General features: G+C 37.8%; 1 protein-coding gene across 4 annotated transcripts; it reads right to left on the reverse strand.

The window, feature by feature from the left end:
* Positions 1 to 99: 99 nt before the first annotated feature.
* Positions 100 to 22,341, reverse strand: LOC106055607 (mucin-2-like). 4 transcript variants are annotated; one of them, XM_056013199.1, is made up of 8 exons: positions 22,248 to 22,341; positions 20,088 to 20,534; positions 16,143 to 16,356; positions 13,513 to 15,720; positions 13,013 to 13,211; positions 7,686 to 7,822; positions 6,020 to 6,245; positions 100 to 4,668 (listed from the first exon to the last, which is right to left on the reverse strand). In XM_056013199.1, the coding sequence occupies exons 2-8, from the start codon at positions 20,280 to 20,282 to the stop codon at positions 4,539 to 4,541; spliced, it is 3,309 nt and encodes a 1,102-aa protein (XP_055869174.1). In that variant the 5' UTR covers positions 20,283 to 20,534; positions 22,248 to 22,341; the 3' UTR covers positions 100 to 4,538. The 4 variants fall into 4 exon arrangements, with proteins under 4 accessions (XP_055869174.1, XP_055869176.1, XP_013067381.2 ...); XM_056013201.1 differs by having other exon boundaries at positions 22,254 to 22,334; XM_013211927.2 differs by having other exon boundaries at positions 22,130 to 22,326.
* Positions 22,342 to 24,647: the final 2,306 nt, after the last annotated feature.

A 24,647-nucleotide genomic window follows, 5' to 3' on the forward strand; every position in this document is an offset into this window, starting at 1 on the left:
GGGGGGTGGGGAAGCGGAATACAAAAGGTATGCACAATACAAAATTTAATTTAAAAATAAATTAACATAATAATTGTAAAAATTGAACAAAACACAATGGAATCAAAAATGTGTTTTAATGTGTTATAAACACATATGTGTTTTAGACATACATATATTACATTACTAACACTACACATTATCAAGAAATGGGTTTAAAAAGACATTCTGTGGCTTAGGTCATTCAATAATGTCAGGGAAACAAATCTTTATAATACGAAAAAAAAAGAAAAAAAAAAAAAAAAACACGTCTAGACTGTTGGCTACTATTTAAACTCTTAGTACTAGTAAACAAAAAATAAAAAAATAAATACTCTACAAGCTACAATAAATCACTAAAACAATGTGTATACTAGTGGCGTAGCTAGGATGGGGATCTGGATCTATCTATAATCCTTAATATAGACCCATATATATGTATATAGATCTATGTATTTTCCTATGTATAGATCAATGTTTGGACCTATGTAAAGACCTATGTATAGTCCTATGTGTCTTAGTTTACCAACAGAAGCTAAATAAAAAGTCGGTACTTGTCAGCCTGTAAGTGTGTGTATATTAACTCTTTCTCTCCTAACTGACGATACCAGCGTCGATTCCACCAGAATGTGGTAAATAATTACGGAGAGAAAGAGTTAATGACCAGTCAGTTTGTTCTTAGTTCACGTTTCACCGTGATGGGGAGCTAACTGTGGGCTAGCTACCAACTCGGACTGGACCCTAGTCAGAGAGTCCGTCCTGCTTTGGTATTGGTCAGTTTTGTGTTGGAGGTCTATTTAAAATATGAGTTTTCTTTTCAGCATCTGTTGTTGGGAATAACTTTTTTTTCCCCTTTGGATGTGTGTCCTGTGACTTAAGTCATTGTATCCCAGCTGTCTCTTTGCTAATCCATTGTGTACAAGTTGTTTTCCTCTATTTTATTTAGTAATCAATTAGTATGGACAAACTGTGCAAGTACTTTAGTGACTTGACCACTTGCCAACTTTCAGGGCCGGCCTTAACAATTGCGGGGCCTTATGCGAAACGGCCAATCTGGGTAGGGATTAGGATAATAAATGAAAATTAAGATTTTTTTTATTAGAAAATAAATTCGTCTTTACATTTTATTAATTTTTTCTTAGTACAAAATCACGATCAAATTAACTCTACGAGCCTTATGTGTAGTAAAATCATACAATATATCATCGAAATTCTGTTTCCTTCATAGATCACGCTCAATAGCGAAAATTGCCAAATTGTTCAATGATTCAATCTATCTTCGTGAATTATTGACTACAAGATATTCTTGATTAGTTTGACGCATGAGAAGCTTCTTTGAACTGATGCCACAGTTAAGTGTATTGTGTAATGCCGTTTTTTTTTAATAGCGTGTAGGATTGGGGCTTTCAATGACACTACTGTCTATATTTAAATCTATAATTCCAAGAGTTAAGAAGAGAACAGTGGGAAATCAAGTAACATTATATTCCTTTAGTGAATTCATTGGATTACATATTATATAGTAACGAAATTATTTCAACGCAATGAGTTCAAGGTAATAGCCTGAACAAAAAGGGATACACAACGCAATGAGTTCAAGGTAATAGCCTGAACAAAAGGGATACACAACGCAATGAGTTCAAGGTAATAGCCTGAACAAACGGGATACACAACGCAATGAGTTCGAGGTAATAGCCTGAACAAAAGTGATGCATAGTGCAATGGGTTCAAGGTCATCTTGTGAACACAAATGATGTACAATACAATGAGTTCAAGGTCATTACTTGGACAAAAGAGATACACACGCCACACAGGAGTTTAAGTTATCGCGCAGAAACAAGTGAGGTACAGCGTAATGAGCTCAAGGTCATAGCGTGAACAATGTAATGTACAGCCCACTGATTTCAAGGTCATCTTGTGAACAAAAATGGAGAAAAACCTCAAAATCACTGCAATGAAAGCTTGATTTAAATCCTTTTTCCTATACTATACAACATTAATTAATTACCTTTAATTTATTAAATAATTTGTTATTTTTTATTGATTCATGTATTGTCAGCAACTATGAATAATTATGTAAAAGTTTCAATTTGATCCTGGAATGGGAAGTGAGAGAAAAACAAATTATTTTATTTTATGAGTCACAAGACAATAACTGCATAAATTCTCCAAGGGAGCCCATCCTAGAAATGTACGCAAATGAAAAATAATACGATTATGCCCCTTACAGCCACGTTCATAATAAGACGCAACCATTGCACCTGATAGGTACACATGGAGGAGCAATGTGCATTCACAAAATAAGAAAGAGAATTAAACAAAATAGAATAAAGCGTTACGTCCAAAGAAAGATAATTAAAAAAATGTAGAATTTAATAAAGTAATATTTTATGTCTTTAAGAATCCATTGTAGAAATTAGGATATTAAAACTAACATTAAAATGCAAACTAAATGAGGGGGGGGGGGAACTAAACATGAAAAAAAAACAAAGAATAACAGAAACTTAGTTTTTAATAAACTCAAACAAAACGCAAGCAGCTGTACATATACAGTATTTTAACAACTTCTCATTTATTAATGCACAATACCGAGCATATATCGAAGATGTTCAAATCAGCTCTTTAAAACTGGCAACAGATTAGAAGCCAACCATTGGATTCTTCTATCACACTGCTTTTACCGGTAACCCCAATCCATTTTAATCTGTGCAAGTGTGACTCTAAAAGAGATCTGCAGTGGCGAAACATCTCCCCTGGGGTAGCTCGTTGAAAAAACAAAACAAATAACAAGTCACTAGTGATGTCTTAGCTATAAATAGTTTTAATTCTAAGTATACTCATTCAATATGTATTACCTCTACAGGGTAGAGGCATGATTTTTGAGTCCGCCAACTCCTGGAGAAATGTAGCGAGCTAAATTCACATCTCTATACTGCATTCATAGATTTGACTAAAGCTTTTGATAATGTCAGTCGTGAAGGCCTCTGACAAATCATGTCCAAATTCGGTGTCCTGATCAATTTATAACAAAGGTGCGCCAATTCCATGATGACATGCAAGCAAGAGTCTAAGACAAGGGAGACTACTCTAAGCCTTTTCCTGTCTCAAATGGAGTGAAGCAGGGCTATGTGCTGGCTCCAACACTATTCAGCTCACTGTTCACCGCCATGCTGAAAGATGCCTTTCGCGAAGAAAGCGTTAGAGTTGACATGCGATATCGAAGTGACACAAGTCTATTCAATGTTCAACGACTTAAAGCGAAGACCAAAGTAAAACATGACTGTATCAGAGACCTGCTATTTGCAGAGGACTGTGCCATACATGCCTCAAATGAAGAGGACCTTCAATAGAGCTTGGCTGTCCCTCCTCGCTAACGCTTGCAAAAATTTTGGCCCCAGCATCAATGTAAAAAAAAAAAAGTTTTGCACCAACCTCCTCCAAATAACCTCCGGAACCAGATATTGACATAGATGACCAAAAACTAGAAAATGTTGACAAGTGTGTCTATATGTGAAGCACCTAATGCCATCCCAGATGACGAGGCAGACTTCCATTTTGTAAGTTCCTGTGCTGCTTTTTGCAGACTTCAAGACCAAGTATTGAAACGGAGAGGACTCAGCAGTGCTGTAGTCCTCCCGTCACTCTTATATGCTTCAGAGTCCGGATCTTATATTCCAACCACAATAAAAGCTAAGCTCCATCTATCTACAATATCTAAGAAAAATTCATCAGGTGAACTGGTTTGACCGCATATCGGACATTGAGATCCTACACTTGTCACATATGAACAGTATCTTCGCCACAGCAAAAATTTCCCACTTTCCATGGCCGGTTTATATAGTCCGTATGTCAGAAAATCGCCTTCGCAAACAACTTCTCTATTGGATCAACACAAGCGTTTCAAAGACACCCTTAAAAGCTGGGAAACACTAGCTCTCTGTTCCTCCTCATGGTGTGGAGCCGTGAGTGTCGGAGTCTCAAGACATAAAGAAATGAGAGAGGCCAGAATGAAAGAACGCAGAGCTAACAAAAGGTTGAGAGAAGAAGCATTAGACCCAACTTACCCATGACATGTGTGTGGCCTGATTTTAAAGTAAGGATTGGATTTAACAGCCATCTTTGAGTTTGATTTGTTACAAAGTTTCGTTCTATCACAAAGGATGAATTTAGGTACTTTTTTTTAAATTTGAGGGCCCTCCAGTTGTGGGATGGAAATTAAACATACACAGCGGTCTTTAACCAAAGAATTTTTTTCTTATAACTGGCTATCAGTACAATCGTTATGCAGATTTGGCCCCCACGCAAAGCTCAGATTTAAGTTTATAATATCACTGGAACATACAGTACTTAATCACCACACCACGAGGAACTGTGACCCCGGAACATTTCTTTGGTGCAGAATAAAATGAGAAATTTCACATTTTGTTATCAAAGTATAAAAATAAACAACCTAATAAACAGTTCATAGCATAAATAAGACTAAATGGTCAGAACCATAGAGCAACAACAAAAGTCAAAGCTCATTTAACAACAATAGGGGCGGGGCTTGAGACGGCGCCTGTTGATTGTGACTGACATCTGAGAATGTCACCATTTGATGAAAGTCCAAATGACCTATTGACCACATTATTACTGCGGAAGACACAAGTCCTGGAGAGTAAGAATAAAATAACATTAACAATATTGATTTCTAAAATCAATTTTAATTTTATCTTATCTTATGCAATACATGCGTTACTTCAAAAAAGAAGATGATTACGTCCTACGCGTCGTGCATTTAGTCATGCATGTTGACCAACAACTTGAATGCTGCCAAATCACTCTTTAAATATTAAAATACAGTAACATAGAAAAATAGAAAAAGAGAGCAATATAGAGAAATGTTGGGGCGAAATAATGGAACCTCAAGAAAGAAAAAAAAAAGATTTTGAAATATACAGACAATAGACGCAATATTAAACCAGGTCAAAAACATAACTTTGAGCTACGAGCGTTATGGAGTAACAGAACTCCTCATTCTACAGTGCTACAAAGTGCCAATTAATATTCTATTCTTTTTTAAATACACAGCCTTTGAACATGTCTGTATTGTGAGCACGGAATGCACTTCAGACCCCAAAATAAAAATTCACAAGGTTCGTATTTTCCTTCTTTTAACAAGGATCTAAATCGTAGACAACTTATCCCCTCCCCCCCCCCCCATTTTTCCTTTATAGATAAAAACTCTAGGGAGAGCTGACGAAACTGAAAGCACTTCTCAGTTTATCTCAGGTATTGGACTAGTCTTTCTCTACCTTCCAAAGTAATAATAGAGTTATGCGGAGTGTGTCGAGAAAATCAATTGAATGCCTCCTACTTAACCCAAAGTTAGCATCTTTTTAATCCGGTTTTGTCCTCATTTAATAATTGTGCATAATGCATCATAATCTAATATATAAAATTGAAAGTATGTATGTATGTATGTATGTCCCACATAGAGATCAAAACCGTTTGACCAATTGGAATAAACTTGGTCTAAATTGTTCCTTAGATCATGACTGACACCGTAGTCTTAGTTTAATTTCCATCCCACATCCGGAGGGCCCTACAAGTTAAAAAAAATACCTAAATTTATCTCTATTAAAGAACGATAACTTTTTAACAAAATTGGGTGCACTCTTATTCACAATTGTTTATATTTGAATATGTCGGCTAAAAGGATAAACCCATTGTCACACTTTTAGTTTCGTGACAGGATTAAGAAACGTGAAGGGGTCTCTGTCTGTCAACAAAACACACTTCCGGTCATTCGCGCAGATTGTAAAAATAGATTATACATACATACACACATTCATCCGTGACAGCCACTTTAAAAATATAAGACACATCCATCGTAGCTAATGATCAACTAATCCAATTACATAAGTATGCTTTACACAGGTAGGTGTTAACTCTTTTAAGCACAGTAATACTGAAAGTAAATGAGTTTTTTGGTTAGCTCCTACACAGTCTATCCACGTACCCAATGTCGTCCGGTGTCCCGGTAATGTTTTCCACTCTCAGCTGCTCCTCCGGGAACTTGATGTTGGTGAAGTTGATGAAGTTGGGGTCAGAGGGTCTCTGAAGCTGCCACTGAGCTGTGGCATTGCTGGCCAGGAACTCGATACTGGAACACACCAGGAACACAGACTGACCCACCACAATGGGATTGGGAACAGTGGCTCGAACGTTTTGATACTCTGGAGGCACTAGAAGAGACATAACATGTCTAAACGTATAAAAAGATCAAAGCCTTGATCAACCTAATTACATAGAGATACACACTATGCACAATATATATAGTTCTACACACAGTCGTACCTATATCTAACTACTTAACGAAGGACACTCAGTAATTATGTAGGCTAATAGAAGAAAAAAAAACGATTAAGGGACGCAATCCAGAAAATATATCGATGCTGGGCATCTAACAGTAATGTCCCTTGATTTTTGACACTTGAAGAAATAACGTATTTAGATCCCTCTTCCAATTCCTTGAAACATTTTATTATTAGAATATTATATCTCCCTACAGTGTTTCCCAAACTTTTTTTCTTAACGGAACACTTCGCTCATTCTTTGTATTCAGCGGAATACTTTGCTTATTTTTTTTTAGAGAGATTAATTAATGTTGTGGCTTGCTAGTTAATTATTTCAGTCATTCGTGGAACACCTATTCAAGCCTCGCGGTGTCTTGCAGCGTATGCGTCACCCGACATTGGCTGCGCATTTACATCTATTTAGGGCAGTGTTTCACAAACTATGTTCCGCGGAACCCTAATGTTAGGGCAGATGATGTAAAAGTCATCTTTTTCTAAGGCCAACGGTTAACTAGTAGGGTATCATATGGCCAGCACAACGACTTTACTTTCCCCAACTTAAGTCAGGTACCCATTAGGGGCGCCCTAAAAATCTCGAAATTTAAAATCTTATTATTCTTCACCGAGATTCGAACCCAGGAACCCTGGTTCAGAAGCCAAGCGCTTAATCACTCAGCCACCGCACCCCCTCATAGAGCATAATTCCTCAGTAAAAACACGCCACAGTTTCTTGTTAGTTCCTATCATTTCCCGGTCCTCTCAGCTTGTGCACTGCATCGCAAAGTTCTTTTTGGTTTTCCTCTTTGTCTTGTGCACTGCATCGCAAAGTTCTTTTTGGTCTTCCTCCTCGTCTTGTGCACTGGTGGTTCCAGTCACAATTTAAGGCCAGTCTTGTTCTAACTTTTGGCATTATACTTTAGGGTTTTACCAATCCATCTCCAGTTTCTTACTGTTTTACCAATCCATCTCCAGTTTCTTACTGTTTTACCAATCCATCTCCAGTTTCTTACTGTTTTACCAATCCATCTCCAGTTTCTTACTGTTTTACCAATCCATCTCCAGTTTCTTACTGTTTTACCAATCCATCTCCAGTTTCTTACTGTTTTACCAATCCATCTCCAGTTTCTTACTGTTTTACCAATCCATCTCAAGTTTCTTACTTAGATCTACATTCCTATAGTTCTATTCACCCTTCTTCCACATTTAGGTGTTTTTACAAAGGATGCAATCAAGTATAAATAACACGTTGAGACCCCCCCCACACACACACACACCTCCAGACTCAACGTGGTGCCTGAAAAAGTTATTGGAAATTATTGTTGGACTTACGGAAAATTTTCGAAGTGCCGTCTGCTGTAATTGTAACCCCATTGGCAATAGCCGCCCTGCATCTGTAGGTGGATTCATCAATGCAGCGCACCTTGTTGAAGGTCAAGGTAAAGACGCTAGTAAAACCTGACGTCGTTCTACAAACGAAACAATACAAATAGATCACGTGACATGAAAAACAAACTTGAAACTGAGACTGTCATATGACAAGATCACATGCTGATGACAGTTGGACTTTGACTTTTGTAAAATTTTGTAACAATTCCTTCTATTAGCCTGTAGTTTAAGAATCAAAAAGCTGGAAATCAAATGGAAATTGGATGGACGAGTATTTTAAAAAAAAAACGACATTATTGATTTCCATAGAAAATTCAGTTTATGTATGTATTTTCGGAAAACAAATATTTTATCTATTATCTAATTGGCCACACAGTAAAAACAAATTTTTACAAAGCTTATGTCAACTCACTCTGTATCTTAAAAAGGGTGTACACGTTATTTCTCCCACGCCCATTCTCAGATCAAATTGCAATTTTGATCAATTATTCATTAGCGTAGACAAGCATAAATCAATACAAAATATTAACCATGAAACTCCCGCGTAATAACTGAATGGTGCTTCTCTTTCAGGTCATAATTTGCTTGGAGGTATTTCCTCTAGAGCTGTATCAGCTTCTGTACTAAATAGTGAGCTGAGGGTATAGAAAACTAATTCTCAGTTCTTGAAATAAGTTTTGTACTTTTCAACCATTTCACTTTCAGCAAAGGAAAATGAGATATCCTGTTTTCCATTGCTTGAATGGAGAAATAGAAAAGCTTTGTTTGAAAAATTTAATATTCACATACATTTCATCTGTAGTTGATCCAGTGATAAACATGAAGTCTTATCTTTCACTCTTCATTAGAAATATGTGTAACAACGTCACGGTCAATCTCCTTCAAGGGACTTAACAATTTCTTCCGTGAGATCCCATATTCTTCTTAATACCTTGCCCATGCTAAGCCAGAGGATACTGCTGTGGTACCAAGCATCAGAATGTTTTGTTTCCAAATCTTTAAGTACTTTTCGGAACTGCCTGTGGTTGAAGACCCCTGCTCTGATAAGTTTGATCATTGAGACAACTAAGTTAATAATATGTTTTATATTCAATGCAGCTTGCTTTTATTGTTCTTTTATTTATATATATACAAAAAAAATTGTTTTTCTCAGTCAAATCTCGGACGCCATCAGTTATTAACCCTTGCCATTTTGTCCCAAGCTAACCCAAGACTCTCAACACAGTTCTTCAAAGCATTGAATAAATAGTGACCTGGGTAAGCCTGAGTTTGAATAATTGACTGAATGTTTAGAAATATTCCAAATAAGAATAATCTGAGTTTACTTTAGGCTTTTTAGAATGACATGTGAAGGCTATTCATCATAAGTAATAATCAGAAAATTCAATACTTTATATACATATTTAAAATTAGTTATTTTTAATATATTAGCATTTTCATATGTATAATTCTGTAGGTGTCCACGGGCGGCATAAAACACTCCGGCGGGCCGCATGTGGCCCGCATGACGTTATTTGCCTACCCCTGCTTTAAGCAATTATATATTGTACCCATAGACATAAATAAATATAGACTGGAAAAAGGAAGTAACTTCATGTAACTTGAAAACATGTATATCTATTGCAGTGATGCCCAAAATACGGCCCGCGGGCCAGATCCGGCCCGCGATGTGGTTCCATCCGGCCCGCCGAAATGTTGGCACAAAGAGTAGACACCCTCCTCAAAAAAAAAAGGTTGACTTATGTATCTTTACCTACGTTAGGGCCCTCAATTTTTCTTTAATTGATTGGTACCATGACCTTTAACATTAGTGTGCTTATGAAATGAGAATCTACCAAAAAAAAACGGATCTTAACATTTTTTTTTTTTGTGGAGCATGATCATAAGCCAACATATTTGATGTGTAAAGAAAGTATGGCTATTTAAAAAAAAGAACAACATATAAACGTCAGTATGAAACAAATATGACGACATTCTTGCTTTGAGCCGCGACTAAAAGATTGTTAAACTACGCCTACAGATTGGAGGATCGATGGGAATATTTACCAAAAATCGACAACAAAATGAGTCGGTAGTAAAGCGAGCTACAATGTTGCACTATTTTAAGTAGAGAAATTATGACATTTTCGGACGCGTGAGAAAAATCGCTTCCGATACCTAATTCCTTAATGTAAATACTAGATCCACGGGTTTCTAATCAATTAGTTACAAATTTCAGGTAAATTTCATTTCATTTTTTTTTTTACCTTTTCGTTCATGTGGCCCGCGACATGAGTGTCAGAAATTATAATGGCCTGCAGGTCGAATTAGGCATCACTGAGCTATTGTATTTGGATTTCCGAATTATGAAAAGTTGCATGATCTTCATTCTTAAAGATTAAACAAAGCTACAGTGCCTCCTTATTTATTATATGTGCAGGTGTGTATCAAAGTTAAAAAAGCACTTTTATACTGCTCATAAATGCTGTATAATAAAGTACACAAAATTGCAAGTCACAAATTTTCGTTTCATAAAACTCTTTAATTGGCCAGTCTATATTTATTTATGTCTATGATTGTACCTAACAAAACATGAATGAATAAAAAATTTACCAATAATTCAATTAACTTTTTCATTTAAAATAGAATAAGGGGAATAACTTCTAAATTATTTATACATATAGTTTAAAGTAAGGAATTCTTCCCCTTTGCTTGTTCAAAATACAATCATCTTAAAATGTAATTTTGTCTTTTTGTATTTTTATGCTACGCGTCTTCAGCGGGAAACTGTCTGACATGTCTCCATTGTTTCTTTGTATTAGTTCAAGAGTTTAAGAAATAAATAGACGTATATGAACATATTAGGAGGCGCGGTGGCTGTACCGGGGTCCCAGGTTCGAATCCTGGTGAAGACTGGGATTTTTATTTCGGGATCTTTTGGCGCCTCTGAGTCCACACAGCTCTAATGGGAATCTGACACTAGTTGGGGAAAAGTAAATGCGGTTGGTCGTTGTGCTGGCCACACGACACCCTCGTTGACCGTGGGCCAAAGAAACAGGTGATCTTTACATCATCTGTCTCAAAGGGGAATTTATTTTTTTTTATATAAACATATTGCGCACCGCTTTGTGTAGTTCACTAATAGACTTGTATAGTAGAATATAGTAGAATATATAAGTCTATGAGTTCCATTCTTGCAAGTATGAAGTATTACATGAAATAAATAGAACGAGAAATAAAAGACCACATTCAACTTGTTCAAGTAGGAACTGATTTCTTTTTCATTAAGCGCTTTTTTTTTATGTTCCTTGTTTACAACTGAACTGAACAATTAATAATAATAATAATAATAATAATAATAATAATAATAATCTTTATTATCCGTGAGGACATTTGTTTTACAAATGTGCATAACAAAAAAAAAAAGCAGTATATGATTAGAGCAAACATTTATTCAATTTCCTTCTTTGCAATTCGCATGCAGATTTTACTTTGATTTATGGAAGCCCTCCTTTGAAGGTGAAGCCCTGGGAGGCCGCACTGTTTGATTTGGCAGGACTACCGACACGTGGCAAGATGTTGATACAATAATGCGGATGGCTTGTAACTGAGAGAGGATTCTGATGCACCAATGTGGGTGGCTTGTAACGGAGAGAGCATGTTGGTATACTACTGAGGGTGGCTTGTAACCGAGAAAAGATGCTGATACACCAAGGAGGGTGGCTTGTAACCGAGAGAAGCTGCTGATACACTACTGAGTGTGGCTTGTAACTGAGAGAAGATGTTGATATACTACTGAGGGTGGCTTGTAACTGAGAGAAGATGTTGATACACTACTGAGGGTGGCTTGTAACCGAGAGAAGATGTTGATACACTACTGAGTGTGGCTTGTAACCGAGAGAAGATGTTGATACACTACTGAGTGTGGCTTGTAACTGAGAGAAGCTGCTGATACACTACTGAGTGTGGCTTGTAACTGAGAGAAGATGTTGATACACTACTGAGGGTGGCTTGTAACTGAGAGAAGATGTTGATACACTACTGAGGGTGGCTTGTAACCGAGAGAAGATGTTGATACACTATTGAGTGTGGCTTGTAACTGAGAGAAGATGTTGATACTGTTATGACCCTATTGGCGGCGCAAAAGGGTTAACTATAGGCTCAGCTGACACACACGTGAATCACTCAGGTCAGCGGGGCCATGGACAAGGGACAGTACTACGATTACACGATTACACGCAAATATGACCAATGTTATGGTCATGTGATCGAAAGCCTGCGTGTACGAGTGACACAGTGTGTAGGAAAGCGGAGTTCAAGACAGGACACGGAGGAGACCGGGATTGTTAGTCTGGCCATGAAGTCGGTCCTGGTTGAGTCCTCATGTGTTGATGTACAAGTCCAGAAAGAGAGACAGTAGAGTTTTGTACGGTGATGTACAGAGTGACATTTTAGTTGTTGATGTGTTTGATGCCAGTTGTCTAGTATTGGCTGTTGCCTACTTATTCACTCATTATTGGAGTGCCCGATATTGTGAAGCTCTTGTTGTCAGGTTCTTGATGTGTTGATGTGTTGTGTTTGGCAGTGTTTACAGAAGGCCTGATGATTTGGAGAGAGAGAACGTAACAATACACTACTGAGAGTGGCTTGTAACCGAGAGAAGATGTTGATACACTACTGAGGGTGGCTTGTAATTGAGAGAAGATGTTGATACACTACTGAGTGTGGCTTGTAACTGAGAGAAGATGTTGATACACTACTGAGGGTGGCTTGTAACTGAGAGAAGATGTTGATACACTACTGAGGGTGGCTTGTAACTGAGAGAAGATGTTGATACACTACTGAGGGTGGCTTGTAACTGAGAGAAGATGTTGATACACTACTGAGGGTGGCTTGTAACTGAGAGAAGATGTTGATACACTACTGAGGGTGGCTTGTAACTGAGAGAAGATGTTGATACACTACTGAGGGTGGCTTGTAACTGAGAGAAGATGTTGATACACTACTGAGGGTGGCTTGTAACTGAGAGAAGATGTTGATACACTACTGAGGGTGGCTTGTAACTGAGAGAAGATGTTGATACACTAGTGAGATTGGTTTGTGATTCGGATGGACTAAGAACAAAATACAAAGGCCTAGAGATGATTTGCGTCTAAAGATGCAGGTCATTGTCTCGCTTTATCGATGTCCTAATTTCTAGTTTCAACACAAGCCAACGGGAATAAAGATTAAGTCACTAACAATACCACCACCTTACTCATCACAAAGAACAACATACTCGAATGACTTACCTGTTAACCTTGTAGAACGTTGGATCAAGTTGCAATGTTGGGGGGCTGTTCGAAGGAAAGGCTGCCACAGGAGAAAATCCCGGGGACGTTGTGGGATCCGTCCGGAAAAAGGCTAAAAGTAGGAAGGATCCTGCAATGAGAGTACACGAGATCTGTGCGGTGCCGTTAGCCGGAAATGTCGAGATGGTCATAGTCATAGCTGGAACATCAAAAGAAAGACTCAATACAAAATAAATGAATACAAACATTTTAAATTTGAATTCATTTACCCAGCTCTAAGTCCATCTCACTAAAAGGGAGCAAAATTGTATGCACATAGAAGAGAGCACATATTACAGAATGTCTTGTTTTATAGTCATTAACATTTGCATTTCTTCTTTTCTTATGCCACAGCCTGATCACTCTTTAACAAAAATGTAGTCCGTTTTAAATGATTACATTGACTAAAAAATTAAATATACATAGATGTGAACAGTTGTAATCAATGATCTCAAACTTACACGGAGGAGGAGTAGTTGGACCTGTAGTGGTCGTTTGTGTGGTGATCATTGTCGTGGTTGTAGTTGTTGATGCCACGGTTGTAGAAACAGGAGTAGTTGTGGTCGTAGTTGGTATAGTAGTGGTTGTTGTAGGTGTAGTGGTTGTTGTTGTAGGTGTAGTGGTTGTTGTAGGTGTAGTGGTTGTTGTAGGTGTAGTGGTTGTCGTTGTTGGTGTAGTGGTGGTTGTTGTAGGTGTGGTGGTTGTTGTTGTAGATGTAGTGGTTGTTGTAGGTGTAGTGGTTGTTGTAGGTGTGGTAGTTGTTGTAGGTGTAGTGGTTGTTGTAGGTGTGGTTGTTGTTGTAGGTGTAGTGGTTGTTGTAGGTGTAGTGGTTGTTGTAGGTGTAGTGGTTGTTGTAGGTGTAGTGGTTGTTGTAGGTGTAGTGGTTGTTGTAGGTGTAGTGGTTGTTGTAGGTGTAGTGGTTGTTGTAGGTGTAGTGGTTGTTGTAGGTGTGGTAGTTGTTGTAGGTGTAGTGGTTGTAGTAGGTGTGGTGGTTGTTGTAGGTGTAGTGGTTGTTGTAGGTGTAGTGGTTGTTGTAGGTGTGGTAGTTGTTGTAGGTGTAGTGGTTGTTGTAGGTGTGGTAGTTGTTGTTGTAGATGTAGTGGTTGTTGTAGGTGTAGTGGTTGTTGTAGGTGTAGTGGTTGTTGTAGGTGTAGTGGTTGTTGTAGGTGTGGTGGTTGTTGTTGTAGATGTAGTGGTTGTTGTAGGTGTAGTGGTTGTTGTAGGTGTAGTGGTTGTTGTAGGTGTAGTGGTTGTTGTAGGTGTGGTAGTTGTTGTAGGTGTAGTGGTTGTTGTAGGTGTAGTGGTTGTTGTAGGTGTAGTGGTTGTTGTAGGTGTAGTGGTTGTTGTAGGTGTAGTGGTTGTTGTAGGTGTAGTGGTTGTTGTAGGTGTGGTGGTTGTTGTAGGTGTAGTGGTTGTTGTAGTTGTAGTGGTTGTTGTAGGTGTAGTGGTTGTTGTAGGTGTAGTGGTTGTTGTTGTTGTAGGTGTGGTGGTTGTTGTAGGTGTGGTGGTTGTTGTAGGTGTAGTAGTGGTTGTTGTAGGTGTAGTGGTGGTTGTTGTAGGTGTAGTGGTGGTTGTTGTAGGTGTAGTGGTTGTTGTTGTAGGTGTGATGGTTGTTGTAGGTGTAGTGGTGGTGGTTGCAGGTATGGTGGTTATTGTAGGTGTAGTGGTTGTTGTAGGTGTAGTGGTTGTTGTAGGTGTAGTGGTTGTTGTTGTAGAAGTAGTGGTTGTTGTAGGTGTAGTGGTGGTGGTTGCAGGTATGGTGGTTATTGTAGGTGTAGTGGTTGTTGTAGGTGTAGTGGTTGTTGTAGGTGTAGTGGTTGTTGTTGTAGAAGTAGTGGTTGTTGTAGGTGTAGTGGTGGTGGTTGCAGGTATGGTGGTTATTGTAGGTGTAGTGGTTGTTGTAGGTGTAGTGGTTGTTGTAGGTGTAGTGGTTGTTGTTGTAGAAGTAGTGGTTGTTGAAGGTGTAGTGGTTGTTGTCATTGGAGTAGTGGTTGTCGTCGTTGGTGTAGTGGTTGTTGTAAGTGTAGTGGTTGTTGTAGATGTAGTGGTTGTTGTAGGTATAGTGGTTGTTGTAGGTGTAGTGGTCGTTGGAGTAGTGGTTGTTGTAGGTATAGTGGTTGTTGTTGTAGAAGTAGTGGTTGTTGTAGGTGTAGTGGTTGTTGTCGTTGGAGTAGTGGTTGTTGTCGTTGGTGTAGTGGTGGTGGTTGTAGGTATAGTGGTAGGTGTTGCAGAAGTAGTGGTTGTTGTCGTAGGTGTAGTGGTGGTGGTTGTAGGTGTAGTGGTTGTTGTAGGTGAAGTCGTTGTTGTCGTTGGAGTAGTTGTTGTTGTCGTAAAAGTAGTGGTTATTGTCGTTGGTGTCGTGGTTGTTGTTGGTGCTGTGGTTGTTGTAGGTGTAGTGGCTGATGTCGTATATGTACTGGTTGGTGTTGTGGTTGTTATTGGTGTTGTGGTTGCCGTTGATGTTGTGATTGTTGGTGGTGTTGTGGTTGTTGTAGGGGTAGTGGTTTCTGTCGTAGATATAGTAGTTGGTGTTGTTGCTGATGTTGGAATTGTTGTTGATGTTGTGATTGTTGGTGGTGTTGTGGTTGTTGCAGGTAAAGTGGTTACTGTACTGTCCTGATTAGTTCCATTGCTCCCCGATGACTGGACCAAAGCGGAGTTGAATGGTCCTGTAAATATAGGTTGTTAATGAAAATAAATGGTTAAACAACTGCTAGAATAAAATGTGCACATTAGGCTTGACTGTGTCTGTACTATTGTAAATAAATGCGGTTATCCAGGTGCACGAGAAAGGCTTTCGGAGTTAACCCTGAGAAAATACCAGGAGCCGCTGACCTTTATCTTGCAGTACTCAGAGCTACACCCTGGCAGAACCGCCACTGATTGAGACCAGTCAAAGGCCTGAACATTACATGCGACGCCACATCCAGTTTAGATCGATTGCTTGTTTCCATGTCACAGGTCATAACCGTTTTCACCATACCAAAGCAATTTTAAAATAGTGGACTCTGTGGTCGTTTATAGTCTTCACTACATTGAAAGTACATTTGAATATGTGCTATATGTTGTATAGAAATAATGTAATCATTACCAGAGCCAGATAAGGTTGTAATGAAGATCAAAGCGACCAGTCCTGCGATTAAGGCCAGTAGCACCACAACAAGGACGATGGCTATGCAGGTGACCTTTCGTCTCTTCCTTCTAAACGTTTCTTTGTCTGATTCAGACCTTTGGCTGGAACCGGTTGCAGAGTCCGAGTATCGGTAGTTCAGAGGAGGGTACAACCACTGGTCAGACAACGGACTCTAAGAGAGTAAGAGAAACATTGTTGCATTAATTTATTCTAAACGCTCACTCTAGGATTGAAACAGATTTCACATCCCTCCTTTTCTCCCCACCCCCCTCTTTTCTTTGCTCATAACCAATTAGTCCCACATGTTTCTGGAGAATTTACAAATCTTTTCAGCTGCTCGATAGGAACTAGAGAGAAAAATGTTTAATTTTTTTTTTGTAATCTTAAAATATAGAGCAAGACATGTGGCTGCGTGGGCTTAGCAGACACACGACAAGAGGATGGAATAAAAAGAAAGACAACCCATTGAAAAGGAAGGGAAAAAAATAAATAAAGAAAGAAAGATTAAAAAATTCGGTTAAATAATTTCTACATTGAATATCATGTTTCTTAGGCATAGCGACTTTTCACAGAAGTTCATCAGGATACATAGATTACGTTTTCCTCAGATTGTTTTTATCCCAAAACATGTCTCTCAAAAGTAAGTTCATTACAATCTTTTGTTCATTATAAGAATTGATCAAGAAAAATGTTTATGGAATGTAAATATATAGGTACACCTTTCCAAAGGAGGATGTGTACAGAGAACGTGGAATGTACTTCTATGTAAGAGCAAGTCTGTGTGTTTGAACCTGAAGAGATGATAACTTGCTGCACAACGCATTGCGGTAAACAACAATAAGGACATTTTTACTGTGAAGTCCTGCCGCATGAAAGACCAGGGACATGTCCTTCTTTTGCCAGACGTCTGGCAACTCCTACACGCATGTGCGTAGATATTTTTTTTTTTATTTTTCTTTCTGATATTTTAATTGAATGTAATTCTAGGTCTTATATGTTCTAAGTATTATCTTCTCTTGTTATGGTTGACTTGTTTTAGAACTTACCAAGTTCACATACAATTTTGTTATCATTAACTTTTCATTTTTTACAAACCTTAAATCAACCCACACCGTCTGTCTGGCCAAAAGTTTGTAACACGTTATTTCTCCCACACCTAACTCGGATCAAGCTGAAATTGTGCACAGTTATTTCTTTTAGCTGTCAACAGAAGAATCCCTTAAAAAAAACAATTAGTTAATCAACTATTGGTAATTACCGTAATTAAATATTTTGTTTGGTATCTCGAAGAAGGGAAAGAAACTGTACTTGGCTAAAGTGGTGGTATAAGCGGAAATAGTCCTCTTTATAGGTCGCCGCTCGAAATTGAAACAAACATAATATAACTATACAATCTTCTCTAGTCATAAGTACCTCACTAGCAGAGTGGTTAGCACGTCGGCCCGAGAATGCGTAAGCCACAAGTTCGAATTCAGGTCGTTCCCTCTTTTTTTAAATGTGTAAATACTTATAAAAACCAATAACGGTAGAATCCACCCAGATATCTCTTTCGTTCTTCCGCCCCCCCCCCCCCCCCGCCAACCTATATTCCCAACACTGCCCAAATATGTGATAGCATCCTAGCGTGTTGAGAACGCTAAAAGCATGAAATAGCGTTAACAAAAACAGATTTATTGCTGTTGGTCTAGATCTAATACAAATTTAATTATATGACTGATCCAAACTAATAAATACAATGACTTTTAATATAAGATTCGTGTTAACAAAAACAGATTTATTGCTGTTGGTCTAGATCTAATACAAATTTAATTATATTACTGATCCAAACTAATAAATACAATGACTTTTAATATAAGATTCGTGTTAACAAAAACAGATTTATTGCTGTTGGTCTAGATCTAATACAAATTTAATTATATGACTGATCCAAACTAATAAATACAATGACTTTTAATATAAGATTCGTGTTTTTTTTAAAGTATTTTTTAATGTTTTTTTTTCTTTTATTCTTTGATTTATACGACTTATACGATCTGGTTTATTGTCTTTAAACAACAAAATTCACTGAGAGAGAGAAAAAGAAGAGAACTCGATTTGAAGAATTTAGAAATGTAGAAAGCCTTCAGGAGAGAAGGCTCAAAAGTAAAGTAGCAGCTATACATAAAACACTGAACCATAATCTTCAAATACAAAAACAAAATTTAATAAAATACTCAGAAAGACACAAAGATAAAGGCACATTCCTCGTCCCATATGCTAGGTCAGATTTGTACAAATACAAATGCCTGACAAAATTAGACCACAGTAAACACTGAATGAAATTTCTATAAATCAAATAAGAACATAAAACTAAAATGTTATTTAACCTTGGTTAGGCCAATAATAGAATATGCATCCTCCGTTTGGAACCCCTCAACTCAAGAAAACATTTAAAAACTGGAACAGACACAAAATAGAGCAGTGAGATTCATAACAAACGAATATTCACATTTGACTAGAGTAACACCTTTAGTAAAATCACTAAATTTAGAAAGCCTTCAGGACAGAAGGCTCAAAAGTAAAGTAGCAATTATACATAAAACACTGAACCATAATCTTCAAATACAAAAACAGAATTTAATAAAAATACTCTGAAAGACACAAAGATAAAGGCACAATCCTCGTCCCATATGCTAGGACAAATTTGTACAAATACTCCTTCTTCCCTAGTGCTATTAGAGCATGGAATGGGTTGCCTGAGCTAGCCAGGAAAACCAGTGACTGGGCAGAAGTGGTTAACATGCATGACTAAATGCATGACGCGTAGGACGTAATCATCTTCTTTTTTGGAGTAACGTCTGTATCATATAAGAAATGTGGTAGCCATATAATGGAACTTAAAGAAAAATGCGTGAAAATGAAAATAAGAATGGTCGAGATTTTAAATGAAATAGAAAAATCAAACAATGTCAAGGACGTGATATTGAAAGGTCAGTGTTGCCAACTAATAACAATCAGTTTGTGCTCCAAGCAAAAGAGCTTCTAAATTTAAAATCGACAAAACAATAATTACATTTGTGTATACAGCAACCATCAGCAGTCTAATTAACTTTGTCATCGCCTGCTGGTATGGTAATACCTCTCTGGAACAAAGACATCGACTATATAGAGTCAATATAGACTAATTAAATAAGTATCGTATATCACTCCCAGCTACCATCTCTTTTCTTGACATTTGTGTACATGTTGTATTATCTCACCAACATCATGTCATTTGTTAGCTTATATCAACTCACTCTGTCTGGTAAAAAGTTTGTACACGTTATTGCTCCCACAGCCATTCTCGGATCAAGTTGAAACTTTACACAATTATTTATTGCACCTAACAAAACATGAATGAATTAAAAAATTAAACAATTTGTCAATTAATTGTTTGTAATTAATTATTTAGTTTGATTTTGAATTAAAGAAATAACTTCTACATTATTGGAATATATAGTTGTAACTGCGATGTTCTTTCCCTTAGATTAATTTTTTGCTTGTTTTAATTCTGCTTAGACGTACAGATGTTTTAAAAGCTAAGATATGAAATTTGATATAGTTTCAATGTTTAATTAGCATTTATTTTTAGTTTAAACACTCAAGAGATCTAAGCAACTAGATATTTTAATGAGCGAGTCTTATGCGTTTTCACATAAGCTTTATAGTTTATACCCATACACTAGAGAATGTATGTTGGCATATAACAACAAAATGTGAAAGACTTTCACGGAGTGGAGAATGTGAAGACATAATTGCTTTAGAGACTACATCTCTCTCTCTCTCTCTCTCTCTCTCTCTCTCTCTCTCATTGTGATCTACTAAAGCCTGAAAACCCCAAAAACACTCATATACTTGACTCTAAATATATGTAGACCTACTCACCTTCAGGAACGTAAACCCAATATTGTTCTGGTTTTCTTCCATGGCGTGAACCCACTTGGGCTTCTCCTCTGAAAACTCGAAAGCATAAACATCGTTGCCAGAGATCTCAACTGTCGGTGTCGGAGCTCTATTGGGGAGATCGTAGCGCCGCGTGACGAGATCGCCCACAACTTCCAGTCGAGGTAGCCCATCCATAGCGTCGCCTTGATACTCAATCGCGTCAATGTTTTTGAAAGCAAAGCCCTTTTGTAAAACTGAAACACAGAATGCAGTCTTGAGTTTGGATCAGTCTCAGTTCCTAGAACTGAACGGACTTAGTGTACAGTAGCAGGGCTACTTGTATCTCCTTCTGAAGTCGTTTGCATCACATCCTTTGTTGAAAACTTTAGGACACATAGAAGTATTCCAGTGCCGGATCTACGACAGTGATGGGAGAGGCTTCAAAAACTAAAATGAAGTAAAAAAAAATAAAAATTAACAAGTAAAATAAAAAAAATACTTAAAAAAAAAATTACTTATATTGAGTGAAATTGCATCATTGATTTTAATTTAATCATGAAATCAATTTTTAATAGATCTAGAGTAATTTAAACTAAACTAACAATAATAAAAGTGTGTGATTGGAAATATTTTATTAATTGTATAAGGAAACAACAAATACTAGTATACCAATAACATGGCTTTATTCGACAAAATTAGACCACAGTAAACACTGAATGAAATTTCTATAAATCAAATAAGAACATAAAACTAAAATGTTATTTAACCTTGGTTAGGCCAATAATAGAATATGCATCCTCCGTTTGGAACCCCTCAACTCAAGAAAACATTTAAAAACTGGAACAGACACAAAATAGAGTAGTGAGATTCATAACAAACGAATATTCACATTTGACTAGAGTAACACCTTTAGTAAAATCACTAAATTTAGAAAGCCTTCAGGACAGAAGGCTCAAAAGTAAAGTAGCAATTATACATAAAACACTGAACCATAATCTTCAAATACAAAAACAGAATTTAATAAAAATACTCTGAAAGACACAAAGATAAAGGCACAATCCTCGTCCCATATGCTAGGACAAATTTGTACAAATACTCCTTCTTCACTAGTGCTATTAGAGCATGGAATGGGTTGCCTGAGCTAGCCAGGAAAACCAGTGACTTGACAGAGTTTAAGTCATTGGTTAATATACATGACTAAATGCATGACGCGTAGGACGTAATCATCTTCTTTTTTTTTGAAGTAACGTCTGTATTATATAAGATAAGATAAGATAATGAAACCAGCACGTCTCACATAACACTGATGCGGTCTATACACACACATACACACATACACTGGACATGACCTTCTGACACGCTGGACGCAAGCAGACAATCCACTCAGTTACACTACACATTGTTTTTGTCTAGCGCCACTTTCATGCTTATAGCTTGGTCAGTGTGCTATGGTCCAGTAGGGAAAAAGGAGGTGGCGTTAGTTTTTAAGTATATTTTCATTAAAAGGCCCTAAGTAAATATGGGACTTCCACGGCAATCCTGTCCAGAGCTTCAAACATAATTAAGCCCTGTCAAGCTCTCTACAGTCATTTGCACGATTACATACATTTGATAATGCGGGGAAGAAGAGGAAACCGGGCCTCATATTCTGTTTCACTGCCCCAGACTTGCTGATCTCCGTCTCGACAGGTCTGGGAATCCCAGAATCCCAGGTGTATGGCGAGATGTATGCACTATGCAAGACAGCAGGGTTTCTGTCCAAGGCTTCTGCAAGAGAGGATTTGAACCTCTCAAGCCCTCACTCAAATGGAGTTTGATGATGATGATGATGATAAATTAATTAAACAAATAAACAGTTACTGTTAGTCCAATAATTAGCATCCAAACAGAATATCTATTAAAAGTCGTCCTTTTTTTGAAATCTATATTTCATATATGAATGTCATTTTTTTTAAAATAGTTTCATAAATACGAAAGCATCCAAGAGTAATCATCTAGTCATATCTTAGTGAGCTAAAAAATTCTTATAGCATACAATCTACCATGTAACAAGCCTGTCAGCGTTAGTGTTGAGATAATGATGAAACCAGCAAAACACAATGCGTATTCACACGGCTAGTCCTAACGGTCAACGTGAGTTTAGAATTAAACAAATCACACCAGTACTTTCCTGTCTCCTGTCTGTCCACTGAAACATCGGCCATGTATCTCTGAATCTACCGAAATGTCATGTCTAATGCCTGACACTATTTTGGATTGAGGGGAGAGGGGAGTTAATTTTAAGCGTCTGCTGATTATCATATCTCCAGATCTAGAGAATTACTTTCCCCAAATCTTAAGGGGCGGTAATATTTTGAGAAAGAGATAGTTATGCATGAATGAGCAGGTTGAAGTAGTGTGAAGATACACCACAGGCTGGTGAAAGTTGATATTGGTGACTTGCCAAATCGATATATCCTGGAGGTAGGCTTTAAGAAAAATATAAAACTGGTCTTAGAGGAAACTAACAAAATACACACAATTAATATTGTAATAAAAAGAAATTCCATACAAAAATTTTTTTTCAAGCAATATATTAAATATATCTATAAAAGTCCCCATTTCAAACCTTGACACCTATAGGGGCACAGACCTTGACATCTGTGGGGGCAGATGATGTAAAGGTCACCTGTTTCTAAGGACGATGGTTAACGAGTAGCGTCCTATGGCAAACATAACGACCAATTGCCTCTTCTTTCCCAAGTTTGCCAGGTAACCATATTAGCGTTGGGTGGACTCTGGAGGGTCCGGAAAATCCCCAAAGTTTAAAATCTCCCGTTTTCAGCAGGATTTAAGCTCGATACGCTTCGGTTCGGATGCCAAGCGCTTTACCGCTCGGCCACCATGCCCCATACATTAATAAATGTCAAAGATTATTTTTTTCTGATTTTTTTTTCTTTTGTACAGACTTACATTTATGTAGCGCCACTTAATAGAAAGATCGTCGATTCGATTTGGGAAGATTAGTATAAACAATATTTTTAAGCAGAGGCGTAGCTAGGTTGGAGGGAGAGGGTCCAAATTTGAACCCCCCCCCCGGGTCCTTACATAAAGGGAGCCCCCAAATGAGTGTCCGAAATTTGTTGCTACATTCAATATTACCCCATTATTTTATGTCTTGATGTTGAATGCCAAAATGCAGGGGCTCTAAAATAGGTCAAACCCCCGGGCCCTCAAATCCCTAACTTCGCTTCTGTTTTTAACATTAAAAACTTCAACCTGTATTTAACGCCTCACTTCTCCCCCCCCCCCTTCCCGCCCTCCATTCTTATGTAATAAGCCTGCAGCACTGGGGAAACCACCTTACAAAATGTAATACATCTTGGCTTGGAAGATTTCTCACTCTTGCGCTATCGATGTCATCTATCGTCACTTGGAGCTGTTCGATCTCATTTATTTGGAGGATTCGGCTTTCAAAAAAAGAAGAAACACGAACACTGTCAATGTCCGCGGTGTTAGGTTTTGACGTTGAAAGATACTTATTGGGGATGATTTACATTGCACGTTTCAGGCGCGCACATTCTCACACGTAACTAGGCCAAAACTTTGGACATTTTGTTGACTTTTTAACATAATGCCGGAGTATAATGTAATGTCACGTTGCCGTTTCAGAACCTGTGGTCTGTAGGCAGGTGATGTAAAGGTCATCTGTTTCTGTGGGCTACGGTTAACGAATGTGTCATGTGGCCATGCACAACGATCAACTGCCTTTACTTTTCCCCAAATAATGCAAGGTAACCCATTAGGAGTTAGGTTGACTCAAAGGGGGCCCAAGGATCCCGAAATAAAAAATCACAGTCATCACCAGGGTTCGAACCCGGGAATCCCGGTTCGGAAGCCAAGTGCTTTTCCGTGCCGGAATGTGCAGCTTAGACATTTTTGCAGGTTGAAAAAAAGAGTCACGGGAAAAGTTTTGTTTATGAAAGAAATGAGTACTTTGAAACGAGACATCTAACAAGACATTGTCTTCAAGACTAAAGAGAGAGAACTCTTCACATTTTACGTCTGTAATCTACACATTTTGAGGGACATTACGTCAACAAAACTGATTTCTGGAGAAGGGTCAATGTCCTCTTTTGGTTGTACCCCGTCTGTTTATAAATTAGCTTTTTTTTCCTGCATACATAAACGATAAGTGTCCTTCACTTCACAGCAGTGGTCCACTTCTAGCTATCTCTTTCAGAATCTTGAACTTGTTGTGGCCTGGTTATATATCTTTATGTATTATAACAATTCTTTGTTACAACATACTTTATTTACTCAAAGAACGAGGTTGTAATAAGTATCTTAAATGTTATGACACATTTGTCTATCTTGGCGTGCACGTATCGGACGTCCCAGCAGAAGTGAAAATGATTAAATTAAGACTTAAGTCTTCTCGCCTAATCTACACGCAGCGGCGTAGGTATTTGATGCCCCGTGCAGCCCACACCACTCGCACATTGCCACGCCTCTGTGGACACGTGTTAAATTTTTTAATTTTGTGCCTAAATTCTGGTTTTAAAAAATGAATTTATTTAT

Source organism: Biomphalaria glabrata, chromosome 15 (genome assembly GCF_947242115.1).
Source record: "Biomphalaria glabrata chromosome 15, xgBioGlab47.1, whole genome shotgun sequence".
Classification (NCBI taxonomy): domain Eukaryota; kingdom Metazoa; phylum Mollusca; class Gastropoda; family Planorbidae; genus Biomphalaria; species Biomphalaria glabrata.

Coding starts and splice junctions, on each gene's coding strand:
- LOC106055607 (XM_056013199.1), bottom strand. CDS start 20,282: ATGGATGGGCTACCTCGACTGGAAGTTGTGGGCGATCTCGTCACGCGG. Junction 15,721..16,142: donor TACAACCTTATCTGGCTCTG/GTAATGATTACA, acceptor CTATATTTACAG/GACCATTCAACTCCGCTTTG. Junction 7,823..13,012: donor ACGTTCTACAAGGTTAACAG/GTAAGTCATTCG, acceptor TTTCGTTTGTAG/AACGACGTCAGGTTTTACTA.